Below are 15,592 nucleotides of genomic sequence, written 5' to 3' on the forward strand. Positions count from 1 at the left end.
GTATGAAGGAGAGGAGGGGTGGGGAGGGACTAGGTGGCCCCAATCTCCATGGTAGGAGGAGGGGGAAAAAAGTATCATCAAAGCTTTCCTCATCTCATCCCAAATTCTGGTGAACGAGCCATCAATGCTAGGCTGTACGTGACGTATGCACACATGTAGAATTAGGTAATTCCATGGAGCATTAGTGACAGTACTTTAGAATGTAATCTTTATGACCTTAGACTCATCTGGCCATCAAGGCAATACTCCCCAACCTCTTTGTGACTGTGATTGTCTCTATAATAAGAGCTACACAAATAAAATAGCATTTTCTTGAAAACTGTTGCAACAGGCAAACATTCACCATCTTTTGCAAAGTGCAGGCACTAGACAAGGCAAGTACACATCCCATCTCTTTATTACAGTTTCAATTTCAATGGTATGGTCATCCGAATGACACACACGCACATGCGCACACACACACGCAACCACACACACAACCGCACACACAACCGCACACACAACCGCACACACACACAGCCACATGCACGCACACACAACCACACACACACGCATACATACTTCCTTTCATAACTGTTATAAGATTCCCCCACCCCTCCCATCAGCAACACTTTTGTTGAAAATAAAAGGATAAAGAAACAGCTGACAACCCTGACCCAGGTGGACTACCTCGACCTCCTGTCCTTTTTTGTTTTCTCAATGCTTTTGTCCATTGTCTTTTCACTGTCTCCCCTGCACTTGGGACAGTACCACTTCCCCTTGGGCTTGTATGTCAGTCCGACACAGGAGAAGTGGAACCACTCAATGGGGCACTGTTCGTTGTCACAGCCGATCATCTCCCCGTAGGACACCTGATCACAGAGGCAGTACGTGGGCTCGTTGGGGTCGATGGTGAACTCTGCAGGGGACGCCTCGCGCTCCGGCTTGGCCTTGGAGCGCTTTTTCTTCTTGGCGGACTTGGACTTCTTCTCCCGGGGGGGCGGCTCCTCCACGGCCTCCTCCACGCCGTTGGCCGGCCCACAGGAGTCGCGGCTCTCGCTGTTGCGCTGGCGGCGCGGCCGGCGGGCCGAGGAGCGCTCGGCGGGAACCGGCTCCTGCCGAACCTTCTCCACGACAGTGCTCCTCTCGGCCTCCACGGGCTCCTGAAGGCCCAGCGTGTGCGAGTCCATCTGCCGCGAGCGGTTCTCCACCAGCTCCATCATCTGCGTCACCACGTGGATCTTCTCGTCCCCCAGTTCCTGGCTGCCGATGAGGGCCCGCTGGAGCTGGTTCTGCAGCCGCTTCCTCTGACCCCCATCCGCCTCTTTCTTATACTTCTCATACACGTCATCCACCTCCTTCAGAACCTCTGCACAGACAAAGAGCAGAAAAATACTATAAAAATATCAGGACACAGGCAAAGAGACTTTTTTTAAAATGTCTTTACCCACTGAGACACTTTGTGCCCATAAAATAAGTTAAATAAGTTGTCAGGCTTGTTTTACAAAGGTTGGGCAGGTTTATTTAGTAAGAGAGAGAGGGAGGTGTGGTACATGTTTTACATTCAGACAGTACTGAATATTAATCCCTTAATGTCCTTAGTGGAAGTTTTGAAATTCCTTTGATACACAAGCTAGTTGAGCTGATCACAAATCTGTTGAAAATTTCGGTCAACGGTACTACGGCATGGGTTTAAATAGGCACAAGACAGAGACTAAGAAAGACCTACTGTTACCTACTGTCAACAGTCAACTAGCAATTCAGCAACATAACTACAGTCCACGGTCCAGCCAACTTTCTCGCTTACTTCAAATAATCTCACCCATAAGGTCAGACAGAAAAAATGGGAAACATTCTATTTTTTACGATTTACAGTTGCTGCTACACTTATTTCTGTCGGCTATACAACTTCCGTAATCAAGGCGTGTGTTGACATTCAGGAAGTGACGAAACCGTCTCCTGTGATTTGAGCATGCATTGTATCTTGCCAGCTAACGTTAGCAGAATAAACTACCAAACTTGCAAACAAATTAAAATGACTTAGCTTCCCAATGGCTTTTATGGCTACTGCCATGTCTCCCAAAAAACAGGGACAACTTTATTTCACCATTAATGAGAGAAGGCGCGTATGCCCAAACTAGCTTGATAACATAGCATTAGCTAACACGTTACCACACTAGAAAACACCCATTTGACAGCAAAAAGAGAATGTGAAATGATGTTGGATGTTTCCAGGCGTGGAAACACGATTCTGCAACACGAAGGTGCACAGAAAATCCCTTAATCAGTGCCAGTTGATTAGCTAGCTAAACAAACAGACAATGTAGCTAACGCAGGATGGTTAGCTACATACTGTTAAGGAAAATAAGATGTAACTTAGCTAGAGCACTGGTTGGGGCTCACAGGAATAAACACAATTGTGTCGATTTTTTTCTTTCGTTTGTTTGCTGCATGGCAGGCTTAACGAATTTTAGCTAGGCAATATGGCTGATCGTAGGCAGTAGACATGGTCATGTTATTGGCTTTAGTGTGAACTAATAACGCGCAGGAGAATTGTTGGCTAATCAAGCTACGAAGCAGGCGCAGTATCTTGCAACGTAGTGTATCATGTAATTCGATGCATTAAGACAGCGATCTTACCATATTCAAGAAAATATTGGCTAGCTAACATTTACATTTAACACCTCTCACACAGGACACAAGTGTCTACTTTCAAATCATTATGTGTAACATACCTTGATACTTTGTATCGATCTCCCGTAGCAGTGAAACATTCCTCTGTATGTCCAAAGGCAAAGACTCCACACATTCAAGATAATCTTCCACATAGCTAACCAGTTGGGTCTTCTCCACGTTTGGATAATGTCCCAACATTCTGACAGAAATGCATCAAACAAATGAACAAAACTCGCATAAAGAAGTGGATACCATATGCGTTCATAAAAAGAAATAGGCCTATGAACATATGCATGTGTAACAGTAGTACATGCAGCTCCGGTCCCCAGCACGGTCACTCGAACTGCAAACGCTTCACACAAAAATCACTCCCACTGCGCATGAGCAAAATGTTTCTAAATAAGGAAATGCATGGCGCCTTTGCATTTTCCCGCAGCTTCTCCGACAGAGGGTTGGATCCACGGGTGGATCATGTGCTATCACTGATTGGGGTCGAAGTGTAGCTTGCTGTACAAATGGCATATAATCAGAATTGTTTATTTGTGTAGCTCTTAAGACTGTGTAAGCTAACCAGCTAATGTGGCACCTGTATAGAGTTAGCTAACCATGTCAATAATTAAGAGCGTTTCAGCGATAAATAAATTCGATTTTCAGCATTCAGCCTGTATTGTACATCAACATTTTCTGTGGTTTTTTGCATGTTCATTGTACAAAACAGGAAGTAGCAACTCAATATCAAGATATATTCGTTTACGTTCGTTGTCTTTATCGAGGTTTCCAAGAAGATACCTGTACAATGCATTTGGCTACTTATTGTGTTGTATAACAGTATGCTGAAATGTGTCATATAGGCTAAAATGCATTCTGAGAATGAGCCCCGTTGTGTTCATGTCTTCACACCACCTGCATTACTAGCACATTGACGAAAGCAATTTGCTCGTACCAAGCTCGGTTCCTGAGAACTTCTTTGCTCTAATGGTAGCTTGCAAACCGTCTCATGCTATCACGCAAGGCCGTCTCTGGCACGTGTCCGGGGACTTTCCCCAAGGCGGGATTGTGAGAGAAACCAGGTTCTCAGTTGGTAGCCTTGCAAACAGGTCTTCAGAATGCTTCCGTTTGGGTAGGAATCAGTGAACTATATAGGTTCATCTTGGCACATGTAACAGATTCAGGGTTGGAAGTGATGTTTTACTGATCTCTAATATTTAACATTCAGGCTACATCGGTATAGATATTAACAATCATCATTTATTAAAATACAAAGTGGATTGTTTCATTTAAGCTTTAATATAGCGCACATAATTCACTGTTCTTGGATCTTGAATAAATTATGCAAATTTAGATGGAAGCTCCGAAGCCTCTTTTACCCAAAACTAAAGTTTTTTTGTTGCAAGATAATGAAGAAGAAGTTGCTACATATATTTTTTACACGGGAAGTGTGTTTTACTGCATTCATACGTGCGATTCTCCTTACATTGATGTCCAAACTCCATGCACTTTCAAAACTTTGTCGCTGAACAGAGCGACTCATGGGAAATTTTAAAGCGGCAACACACATTTTGTACAGCGCGAAGTGCAGACCATGCAGTTCGTTATTTCAGACTCAATCTGGATAATACATCAAGCTATGTGTATAGTTCCCATTATAAAAAATATAATTTTTTAACAACTCAAATTTTGAAACATATGGATTGTTTGTTTTACCAGTTAAATGACGCACAGTATTACGTCAAATTGCATGGCAGGCAGAAATGATTACAGAAGTGAATACAGCTAATAATAATAATATTGATTACAGCAATAGGGAAACAAGATATGCTATTAACAGAAATCTGAAGAAAAATAAAAAACAATAGCTTAGAGCAGTCAAACTCCAGGTTGCGGTGTCAATGGGAATTTGTGACTAGTCTGAAATTCTGAATGGCAACGCACAACAATTTGCCTGGATTAATTGCTGCATATATATTATTTTCAGTGACAGCATAAAGTAGCGGATTAAAGCGTTTCACAGCGCAGTTATTCAGGTAATGGATACACTCTAGCCTTCAAAATTGTACATACTCAATATTGAGTTGTACAAATTAAAATTAATTAAAATAAATAATTAATATAAAATTAAAATAAAATAATAAAACATCAATTACAAGAGAAATTTACAAATATTACAGAGAGAGAGAGAGAGAGAGAGAGAGAGAGAGAGAGAGAGAGAGAGAGAGAGAGAGATTTCTGCCCAATAACCTGTATTTTCACTAGATGGCACAATAACACAAAGTAATAATGTAGCTACTGTTAAAATTGGGATTATTCTAGAAATGATTTTGTGAAATGTATGTGAACACCATTTAAAAGAAGTAAATATGCGCCAAAATGCCTATTTCAAAACCTTTCAAGTCCCTGTACTTTCTATTCTATTTAGTTTGTGACTGCATTTGAATCATTTTATTTTGCACAATGCCCATACTGACCTCAGAATGTCCACCACTGCAACCTCACCAACACTCAATCTGGATAATACAAGTTATGTGTATAGTTCCCATTGTAAAAAATATAATACTTTTTTAACCTCTCAAAATTTGAAACATATGGTTTGTTTTTCAGTTAAATTACGCATACTATTACATTCAAATTGTATGACAGGCAGAATACAGCTAATAATAATATTAATTACAGCAATACGGAAACAAGATATGCTATTAACAGAAATCAGAAGAAAAATAAAAGACGATAGCTTAGAGCAGTCAAACTCCAGGTTGCAGTGACAACAGGAATTAGTTTCCTCCTAATCAGCAGCCAATTAAGGGAAGAAGGTATGTGGGCTTTATAGCCAATCACTGACTTAAGCTAATCACTCCTCCTGAGACATAGTGGAAACCAGCAGGCAATGCGGCCCTCCAGGCCTGGAGACACTCTTGACTTAGAGCACTAATTATAACTGAGCAAACAGGGGAGCTGCTGGGTGGACCACCCTGCTAAGACACAGAGTCTCAGGCTGATGTAGACCGAGCCAGAGGAGACCATAGACAACCGCCCAACAGGGCAGCTACATAATTAGCCATTGACTGCAGGCACCCAACTGACCAGAGGAGCTGCCCATGTAAGGTGAGGTGGAGACACCCTGCTAACACAACTCTCCCTCACTGCAGGTAGCTGCAGCCAATTACGTGCTGCCCTGCTGGGCTTCCAGCCAATAAATGCACTACGATGGTCAGGATTTGATACAAACCTGTAGATACAAATCACTAAAAATCCAATGTTCTTGCAGGACATGCCCAGAGATTTCTGTTGTTGATCACTGCTGCTGACTTGTTTTGACGAAGCAGGTGATGTGTTCATGCTGTTTTCACAGGTATTTTTATTATTTATAATAGTTTATTATTGAACAACTGGAGCAGTTGAACAACTATTTTCTCATATAGTCCCTCAAAAAACAGGTTTCCATATCCCACGTAAAGAATTACCTTTCTTACCTTCTTTCTTTACTACAAAAGTGGTGATTTTGCTCAGCAACAACTGAAGAAGTGGATGGGACCATATTGCCTTGGCTACATTAGCGCAATCACAGTCAGTCTCACTTTGTTTCACCAGTCCTCACTTTGTTTTCCATCTGGTGCGATGATAGATTTCAACAACTCAATCTCAAGTCCTTTTTTTTTGCCGGGGGGTGGGGGGCCCAGCATATTGTGGTTGCCATCATGTCCATCTGTGTTCACCGTCGGTGCGCCTGTAGCTGACAGCTTGGAGAAAGTTCAGCTGCAGCAGGAGTGAGATCACTTCGCTCTGCAGAAGGAGAGAGGTTTGCTGCGCGTTCCCAGAATAGATTGACGGTGTTGATGCAAACCCATCTGATTTTATGTTTCAATCGTTCACTTCAAGAGTTCTTCCCAGCAGGATGCTGTAAGCTCTGTCCTCTCAATAAAAAGTCTTTACAGTGTGTGTGTTTTTTATACTTTACTTTTTACAGTGTCACTAACCAAGCAGATCAGGAATATTTTTGTTAATACAGAAATGTTTGGGGAGGTGGCGGGAGGTTTTGATCAGTCAGCCATCAGTCCTTTACATTAGGCCCAGGGGCAGAGGTTCACTTTGTGACAGTGGTGCAGACACTGAAATAGCCTTGCAGTGCCATGGGCATGATGTAACTCTGGGTGTGTCTAACAGGAGAAGCAGTGATTCCAAACAGCAGCAGAAGGGAGGTATGCATGAAGTGTTGGAGGAGCAGAGTACTGATCTTTACTCACCCCTATTGTGGTCTGTTTAAAAAAGCCAGTGTGAGAGTCTGTGAGAATAAAGAGAAGTAGTGTTTAAATTCTTTAATAGGATTCACCTTTCTTCCTTTTCTTTCATTTTCAAACAATACTTTAAATGTGCCATGGCAACCTTTATTCAATGATGGAGTGAATTACTATCATTAAGGTTCTTGTAGTCATTACCATTATCTTTCCTACAAGCTATGGTTTGTGTTATCATACTTGTGTACTGTATGGCTGTGTGGTCTGAAACCATTGTTAATTACTTTTATAAAACAAACCTTTCTCAGATTCCTGCTCTACAGGGCTCTATGCAAACCTTTTTCCCAAGGAGTAAGTTGAAAAACGTGAATGCATTAGTGCAGTGGTTCCCAAATTTGGTCCTGGGGGACCCCTGTGTATGCTGGTTTTTGTTCAAACCACAGTTGCAATCCCAGAACTTTAACGAGCAGTTTATTTTTCTTAATTATGTTCTGTTGATGTTTCAAGGGATTATTTACCATCCTGAAAGACATGGCCAGGAATAACAAAATTCCCATGTTCATACAGTGTTATATTGCAAGCATTTTTTTTTTTAAAGCAACTTATTTTTTACTGATCAAACTAAAGATTGAGTGAATCAATAGGCTCCAAATTCGTAAAATTGTGGAGACCTGGCCACTAAAACTAACCATGAGAAAGATGATAAAAACACAAAAAAAAAACAAATCAAATGATAATGAGCCAAACCTGCATTGTGTTGATACTTTTATGAAATTAAATGTGTTCAGCACCCTAATTTGGAACCCATTGATTAAACTCTAACATCTTTGTGGCATGCATAGCTATGTCTGAGAAAAATGCAGCTTTTACAATTGTCCCTCTGAACATGGAAGGCAAATAGGAAAAAGTGTAGTGTACTCCTAATCAGCACTTTCTCCAAATACTTAAGGGACTTGCAGTCATATATAGCTTAAATTGCTTCCGCAAAGAAGGCATCCCTTCCTTCAACAGAAGGGATGAATTGGGACTGATCCTCTTTAGCATCATGTACTTTTTTCTTTATTAAACAATTAAAATCAATATTTATGCTTCACGGTTGTGGGGCCACCTGACACGGTTTGGATTTAGAGCCAGTCCGTGGAACTCATCCTCTGGAACGGTGCCTTAACAGGATGAACCACCCAGCAGCACCCAAGACTGGATTTACTGTATAAAGCATTCATATGCTGCCACCGTCTCCCTGGCTAATATAACACATTTTATAACACTGAGTTCAAATGAGGTCTCGGAGAGGCAGGAGACAAATGGAGCCAGCTGGTAAACCTGGAGAAAAAAAAAAGAAAGAAAAAAAAACATTCACATAACTGCACCCCTCCACCACCAGCCATCTTGACAGCTCTTTGAGAAATTGATTCGCAAGGTGTTGTGCTTATTTTGCCAGTGCCGAACAATGGCATTGAATGATGGTCCGTACGTCTTGTTCCAGAGCCGTTACTGAAGTGGGCGCGGTGTGGAGAAGAGGCATTTCACAGCAGCTGTGCCCCAGAATCAGGCCACTTCAATAATACTTCAGGATTTATGCATTTTTTGATTTTCATAATTTTTCAGGCTTTCATGCATGATTATTTTTCTTTTAGAGCCCCACTTCTGCTTGGACAGCATCACACCGATCCCAGATAGGTGTTTTCCATTGGATAGGCTATTTCTGAGCGTGCATTCCCCATAAATTACCAGCACTTATCCCTCAGTGCATTAGCTGAAGCAGTCTAACTGTGGTGGGCAGGCCCACCTCAATTCAGGACCTTGAGAGCCATCCAGTTGAAGCAGATTCTACCAGAGGCAATCTTTAAGGGACTCTATCCCAAGATGGTGCCATTGTAGGACTGTGATCAGAATGTGAAATTACAAGACATCAGACAAACTTTTGCTTAAAAATTGTATTTTTTTTAAAACCAATCACTGGAACACATGAATGGTGAAGACAGGAATACTCATTTGTTCTACTGTTCACAAACCATTCCAGGCGACTCCACAATACAGACACACATGCTAATGTCATTCATTCATAACCGGGTTCAGTTCTGACCATTAACTCAAGTTATTTTGGGAATGGAAAATAATAAAATTTAAAAAATGAATAAAGTGGTAAAAAAAATTTGTGTTGCTTAATCAAAAAAAAATGGCTTTCTACGCTATACTTCCTAATATCCCTTGAAATAACAAGATTGGCTTCAATACTTCTCATGTATCTAAAGAATAATAAAATATAGAGTGAATTTGATTCTGCATTCAGATATGTAAGAATAATACAATTATTTACAATTTAAAGATGGCATAAATATTGAAACAACTGACACTAATTCAGATTTATATCTTATAACCATGATTACAATTCGAACAGAGATTAAATTTGTTTGAAAACCAATTAATAAACAGTAAACAGAAATATTTTGTCAATCCATTAATTGACAAAATAGAAATGCAAGCCAAAGTGAATATCTAAATACCAGAATAGAGGGAAGAATTTGTACTCTAAACAGACTTGGGATCAAATGACTTTAGATGTATGTAGATCACTGACTAGCAGCAAGCGATGAATAATCTACATGCATCAGGTAGACAAAATGGATGACCACACATTTTTGTGCTTTCTAAGGGGAGACCAAAAGAGAAGACTTTCCAGAATCATGTGCTGTGCTGGCCATGGAGATAATATTTAATTATTTTAAGATGCACACTCCTCACAGAGCACATACCTCATTAGGATATGTTTTCTCTTGGTTCAGAACATGAGCTAATGGATTTGCCTTATCACACTTCTCTATACCCGAGCTGGCAAATCCACTGCACATGGTGTTCTCAAGCAGAGAAAAACAATCCCAGGGTGCGGTGCACAATAGCAGAAATCATATCAGTCCGTCGTGCACAATCCATATGTCGAATAACGTACAAATCATTCTGTATATTCCAATTAATAACATAACGCAAAAGCACCTGCATTTGATACCAAGTCTGGTCCCATTTCAACTAGTCTATAAGAAAAAACTGATGAGTGGGAAAAACACTACCTTCAAATGTGTTAACTTATAAAATGTCCAGAACTGAACTGTACATAACCAAAACATAAATAAGACAGCAAATAAATAAATGTAAAATAAATCAAAAAGACAGGTTTCTACCAACATCTAAGGTACATTTTACAAATAAGGAAGTGTGGCAAGCTGAAAGAGCAACCTTCAATTCATTTCTGGTCTCTTAAGCGCTCTTTAAATGAGCATACAGCACGTGATCTGTGCCTGCGTACACGCGCTGAGATGGAGGGCCAAATGGAGACATTGTTATGGATTGGAATGGGGTTCTCTCGAATATGAATGCCTGCTGTGAAAGTTATCTTAACAGCAGCGATAACGTGGCTACAACGCCAACATTTATTCACAGTTTGATCGCTGCTTTGTCTGTCTGCCTTTAGGAATCAATAAGTCACGCTTAATTTATCATTTTTATGTTCTTTGTGTTGCACTTGTTTATTTTATTTACTTTTTTGGTCACAGGGTTAGGTCTGAAAAAATACTCTGAATCAACACTCAAAAACAAAATAAATTTTTGTTTGTTCTTGTAGCTTTTAGCCATCTGAGGAGAGTTAAATGAACATTGTATAAATAGTGCTTGTTCAGCTAGTTAAAAGAAAGAATAAAAAATGAGAAATATACGAGGAATAGAATGAACAGAGTAGACCGCTAATAGCTCCTCGTTTGGACAGCACTGACTGACGTACAGCCCCAGAAGTGGCCACGACAACACTCTCGGGTTGGGGAAAAACTGAAGGGTCTTGATCTTTGTCTGAGCGCCACCACCAGAATTAAAGAGCGAGGAAACACAAAACTACGAGGGGGAAAAATAAATACCATGACGTGAAGCACGCATTTACACCCTTTTGTGGAGTCACCCACACTTTGCATTGCAAAGCTGAAATCCTTCATTTGGCATTGGTCAGAGATAAAACACACTTTTTTTTGCACCACCAGCACTATTTGTGTTCGGTCTGCTCAATTTGTTTAGCCTGACAAGCAGTCAGGCATAATCTGAAAAAAAAAAGAAAAGAAATAAAGAAAAAACATTTTTGTAAATGTAAAAAGGCATGTGCTTGAACCTGTTGAGCCTACACAGTAGATAAGAGGTTTACCGGCCTTCTCCCGTGAATAAACCAAGATTTCAGCACATTTCCGAGCAGCCTTAACAAGACGTGCCATTTCGCTAGAGCAGATGTATGCAAATGTGGAAGGTATTATGACAACAAGAAAATACTGATTAAGCAGTGGTGGCTGCAATAAAAGGTGCAAATTATCAACCAAAAAAAAATAAAAAACACACAAGCAGAATGCAAATCAGTGCAGTAACGGGAGAAGGAAAACGTCATACATTCACAGGGTTTGTTTGTTGTGACTGAATCTGAGGGAACTTGGCCTTCTGAAAGGTAGCTCTTCTAGGACTGTCCCTTGCTCGACAGGCTCGTTCATGCACCACACATTATAACACTGACACCCCCTCCCCATCCCGCAATCCCCAAGTACGACACCAGGGGGAGACAAAGCAACACGGACAAGCGGCAGAGCCCTGTCATTTCGTCTCCTCCTGCGTCCCTACTTACGGGAAAAAAAAACCCTTGCCACGTATACACAAACTGTACAGAAAGCATCATCAGCACATACATGTACCAGAATTAACTCTACTTTGGTTTCCTCTGGAAAAAAAGAAAGCCAGGTTTTTCTTCTGTTTTTTTTTTCTTTTCTTTTTTTAACATGACAGTATTCAATTACAACGTATTGTACAAATGCATAACCCCTTATGATGTAAAACTACTGGAATTTTTTTCTTTGTTCATTTTTTTATTTAAGTGGCTATTCTAATAAAATACTCTGCTATAAAGTTGGAAAAATACTTCATTCTTTTTATAAAACACGATCATACATCGTCGGCTGACAGCGATGGTATATTTATCTTGGCTCTTGTGAAGTAGGCCATCTTCTCCCTGAAGAGAAAGAGACAAGGAGTGGTTAAGGCCCAGGCGTTCTCAGTGTCACATGCAAAATGTCTTGAAACCCTGCAATGAGACAAGTCAACGAATGAATTACAGTGAGAAATGCACAGAGCATAAACTCACAAGATGAAGAATTCATTAAAAGCACCTGTAACCCTAAATGATAAATGATTAAGCCTGCCAAACTCCTAAGAGAGGAAGCCCTTGACTCGACGATGCCCGCAGACAAACCTGCAGCATAATTTCATGTCATAGCATCTGGCTGTGTGGCAAAGACCATTAAATCATTTTTTTCGAATTTTTGTCCCAGATTAATTTCCGCTCTCCAAATTTGGAACTGCCCAATCACATTGGTCGGCCCCCCTGCGGTCACTTTAGGAGGACGCGGACGACCGCAAACTCTGACCGCTGGCAGGCGTAGCTCCATCACACGCTGCGTTGCCCTGGCCGCGTTGCAGGGGCACGCTCAATGCGCAGCTGCCACAGACAGACTGCAGACACCAGGCCGGTCGGGCGAGTCGCTCCGGGGCCGTGAGGTGAGGACAGGCGTACCCAGCGTGACCATCTGGGCCCTGGGTGAGCCGCAGGTACGGCCCGTTACGTGCCGTCCTGTGAGGCTGCCGGCCACTGAGGCTACCACACCACACAGCAACTCTGTTTTCAGAGGCTCAACCACCTTGCAACAGCCAAATAAATGTTTTTTTGAACAGGGTAATGTTTTTTCAGGCTTTTGCAGATTTATTGGATGGTGTAGAAACAGGAAGAGAGGGAGCGAGAGAGCGGGGGAAGAGAGGGAGCGAGAGAGCGGGGGAAGAGAGGGAGCGAGAGAGCGGGGGAAGGTCGTGGCTGGATTGAAACGGCCGTCGCCGCGACAGCGTGGACAGTGCTCTACAGAAAAACATCTCACTCGTGACATCATGGGAGAAAGGGAGGCTGGGAATTCTGGCAGAGTAGGGTGGTTGAGTTAAAGATTCAGTGCAGTTCATAGTTGGGCAGGCATGGAGGTGTTAATGAGGGCTGTCTTGGCAGGGCCTTGTTAATGCGAGCCAGGGAGAGGAGTCAGACCCCCCCCCCACCCGCACCCCCGCTGTGGCAGTGACAGCCGGTCCCAAAGGCAATCATTTACAGCTCTATCCTCCCTTTCCCCCAGAATCCTTCACACTGAACTGAGCATGATGGCATGTGCTCCTCGCCACATGCAGTCCGAGTCAAAGGGGTTTCGACAGCAGGCCTTGTGTTCTGCAGAACGTGCCCCAGACCTTCACTTCACACCAACGGCAGCAGTGAGAGGGGAGGGAGGACGTACCTGGATGTACCCCAAACCAACAACCTGCACGCGCTGGTGTACGGCAACCACCATACTGCCACACAGCACGGGCAGAACAGTGGGGATCCCACATGACCTCCCCCAACCCTGCTTCATTAGGCCACCAGGTCTGTTGCCTTTGGTTTTCCCCATAAAACCAGAAACCAACTCAGTCCCCTGCTTTACCATAAAACCAGTAACCAACTCAATCCCCTGCTTTACCATAAAACCAGTAACCAACTCAATCCCCTGCTTTACCATAAAACCAGTAACCAACTCAATCCCCTGCTTTACCATAAAACCAGTAACCAACTCAATCCCCTGCTTTACCATAAAACCAGTAACCAACTCAATCCCCTGCTTTACCAGTAACCAACTCAATCCCCTGCTTTACCATAAAACCAGTAACCAACTCAATCCTCTGCTTTACCATAAAACCAGTAACCAACTCAATCCCCTACTTTACCATAAAACCAGTAACCAACTCAGTCCCCTGATTCCCTGCAAAACCAGTTACCAACTCAGTCCCCTGTTTTACCATAAAACCAGTAACCAACTCAGAGACAAGAAAGCAAGTGTTCTTTGGGCAATCACCTGCCTTAATGAATTAACTGAGACCCTGCAGGGGAGTTTGCCAATTAAATTAGTCTCAAAGCAGTGTACGAAGGCAGTAATTAAATGCCTTACAACTGCTGCAAGAGGGTGCAAACAAATTTAGTGCAGTGTTTGTGCCACTGGGACAGCTAAACTTGTAGACACAAACTCACTCTGCAGTTAATACCATTCTCTCCGGTTGTCAAGGACATTATTTAAATACATCTGTCAGAACACGGAACAAAACAGGACTGGGAATCTCTGATACAGATCAACAACAGGATTTTCAATTTTGAAACAAACTAAATAGTCAGATTCATTTCAGTGAGGTGACTCTGTGGCAGAAATAACACAGTATCCTCATCTCACTACCTCATCCCACTATCTGTATTTCCCAGTCCAACCGGCTGGGGATCAGAAACGAACACAGCCCAACAGACAGGGACAGGCGTGACCGTCCACTTAGTGCACAACCCCTACGTTTGAAATGGAGGATTCCACCGAGGTGCATTTGACACGACTATGACCACGCCGAAGGCATAAACTACAAACAGGAGGGAAAAACCCAAACGTACAACAGAAAACCCTCTTTATTGAGATGCAGGTGATGGAGGAGTCAAAGCGCCGGACGTCTTCCTGCCGGGGGAAACAGAGAGAACATGCCGGCCTAACCCAAGGAGCGGTCCGCTGTGCGTGTTTTATCAAAGCACCAGGTCAGCAGTGCAGGCAGGGAGGATTTTAATAGTGGCTCTCGGCTCTCAGGCTCCCATAACCACGCTCGCTTTCATATCAAAGCACAGGACCACGTGAGGTCTGAGGAACCTCCAGCACAGGGCAGGGAAGCAGCGTCACGCTGCTGCCAAACATTAAAACGCACAACCCGTGTCGAACACCGCCTTTTATAAAGGTTAAGTGGACATTTTGTGGAGGCTGAAGATTCAAGAGGCTCGGGGTACAGTTCAAATAGTTATTAGTTATGAAGACAAGTAATTAGTTGTAAATTTGTTTCCCTTACGGGCAGGCCGTGGGCTGAGGGGAGCTCACCTGAAAGACTGCACCTGTACCGGAACCTTCTGGCTCTGCTCTCGGAGCCGGCACACGTCCTTGGAAGCCTTCCTCATCAGCTTCTCCGCCTTCAAGTCCTGCTTCTGCTCCTCTTTCGACTGCTCCGCCTGCTTTTCAAAAACCGCCAAAAACAGACAGAACGGGAGAGAAAGTTGTGAAATTGTGGGCGAGTCCCAAAGAGCCCGCGGGGGGGGTGTGTGGGCGTACCGCGCTTCAAAGGGAAACGGCCAGAGCCGGGGGAGAAGTGAAGGTCGTTAGGGAGGAAAAGCCCCTCGCGCGGACACTTCAGAGGAACAGACGAGCGGGAGGAAAAAGGCAAAAGATTAAACAAAGTGCGAAATAATCCCCGCTCACACTGCTTTGTTTCACGTGTCTTTCAAAGTATTTTTTTCCTTTAACGCGAACAAGGAGAAAACCCGAAACAGTCGTGATTCTTTTGGATGTCAGCCGCCGCATGTCGACTGCTTCATTTGAACTGGAGTCATTTAACTGCTTCACCACGGGCAGCTTTCTGTCTCTTTTCCCACCTGTGGCTGCCAGGCGTGTGATGGGGGCACCATGCACGTACTGACGAATCATAGCACAGAACAGCGCAGTGCGGCCCTGCAGTGCTTCTGATCAACACACCCGCTCCCGTTCCAGAAACAAAGTTAAACAAATGACCTGATCCGGGGCGTTTAGGTGAAGAGACACGAGGCAGCAAAC

At 42.9% G+C, this 15,592-nt stretch overlaps 2 protein-coding genes across 3 annotated transcripts in view; both read right to left on the reverse strand.

The window, feature by feature from the left end:
• Positions 1–379: 379 nt before the first annotated feature.
• On the reverse strand, positions 380–3,030 carry ing2 (inhibitor of growth family, member 2). The gene is made up of 2 exons (XM_061246299.1): positions 2,715–3,030; positions 380–1,348 (listed from the first exon to the last, which is right to left on the reverse strand). Exons 1-2 carry the CDS (start codon positions 2,851–2,853, stop codon positions 666–668), a joined length of 822 nt encoding a protein of 273 aa, XP_061102283.1. The 5' UTR covers positions 2,854–3,030; the 3' UTR covers positions 380–665.
• A 5,776-nt stretch (positions 3,031–8,806) lies between these two features.
• The window catches only part of LOC133130373 (protein WWC2-like), a 58,788-nt gene continuing 52,002 nt past the window's right edge, over positions 8,807–15,592 (reverse strand). The window contains exons 22-23 of one of the 2 annotated variants that reach the window (XM_061244927.1): positions 14,867–14,994; positions 8,807–11,913 (exon numbers count right to left, since the gene is read on the reverse strand). In XM_061244927.1, the coding sequence (XP_061100911.1) occupies positions 11,847–11,913; positions 14,867–14,994 (195 nt within the window). In that variant the 3' untranslated portion in view covers positions 8,807–11,846. Of the gene's footprint in view, positions 11,986–14,866; positions 14,995–15,592 lie in introns of both variants that reach the window. The other variant, XM_061244926.1, reaches the window with a different exon arrangement.

The sequence above is a fragment of the Conger conger genome, chromosome 6 (genome assembly GCF_963514075.1).
Source record: "Conger conger chromosome 6, fConCon1.1, whole genome shotgun sequence".
Taxonomy (NCBI): Eukaryota; Metazoa; Chordata; class Actinopteri; order Anguilliformes; family Congridae; genus Conger; species Conger conger.

Excerpts from the sequence above, each read along its gene's own strand:
- ing2 (XM_061246299.1), bottom strand. The coding sequence starts at position 2,853 with ATGTTGGGACATTATCCAAACGTGGAGAAGACCCAACTGGTTAGCTAT. Across the intron at positions 1,349-2,714 it reads GATCGATACAAAGTATCAAG|AGGTTCTGAAGGAGGTGGAT; the intron begins GTATGTTACACA and ends TTGTCTGTGCAG.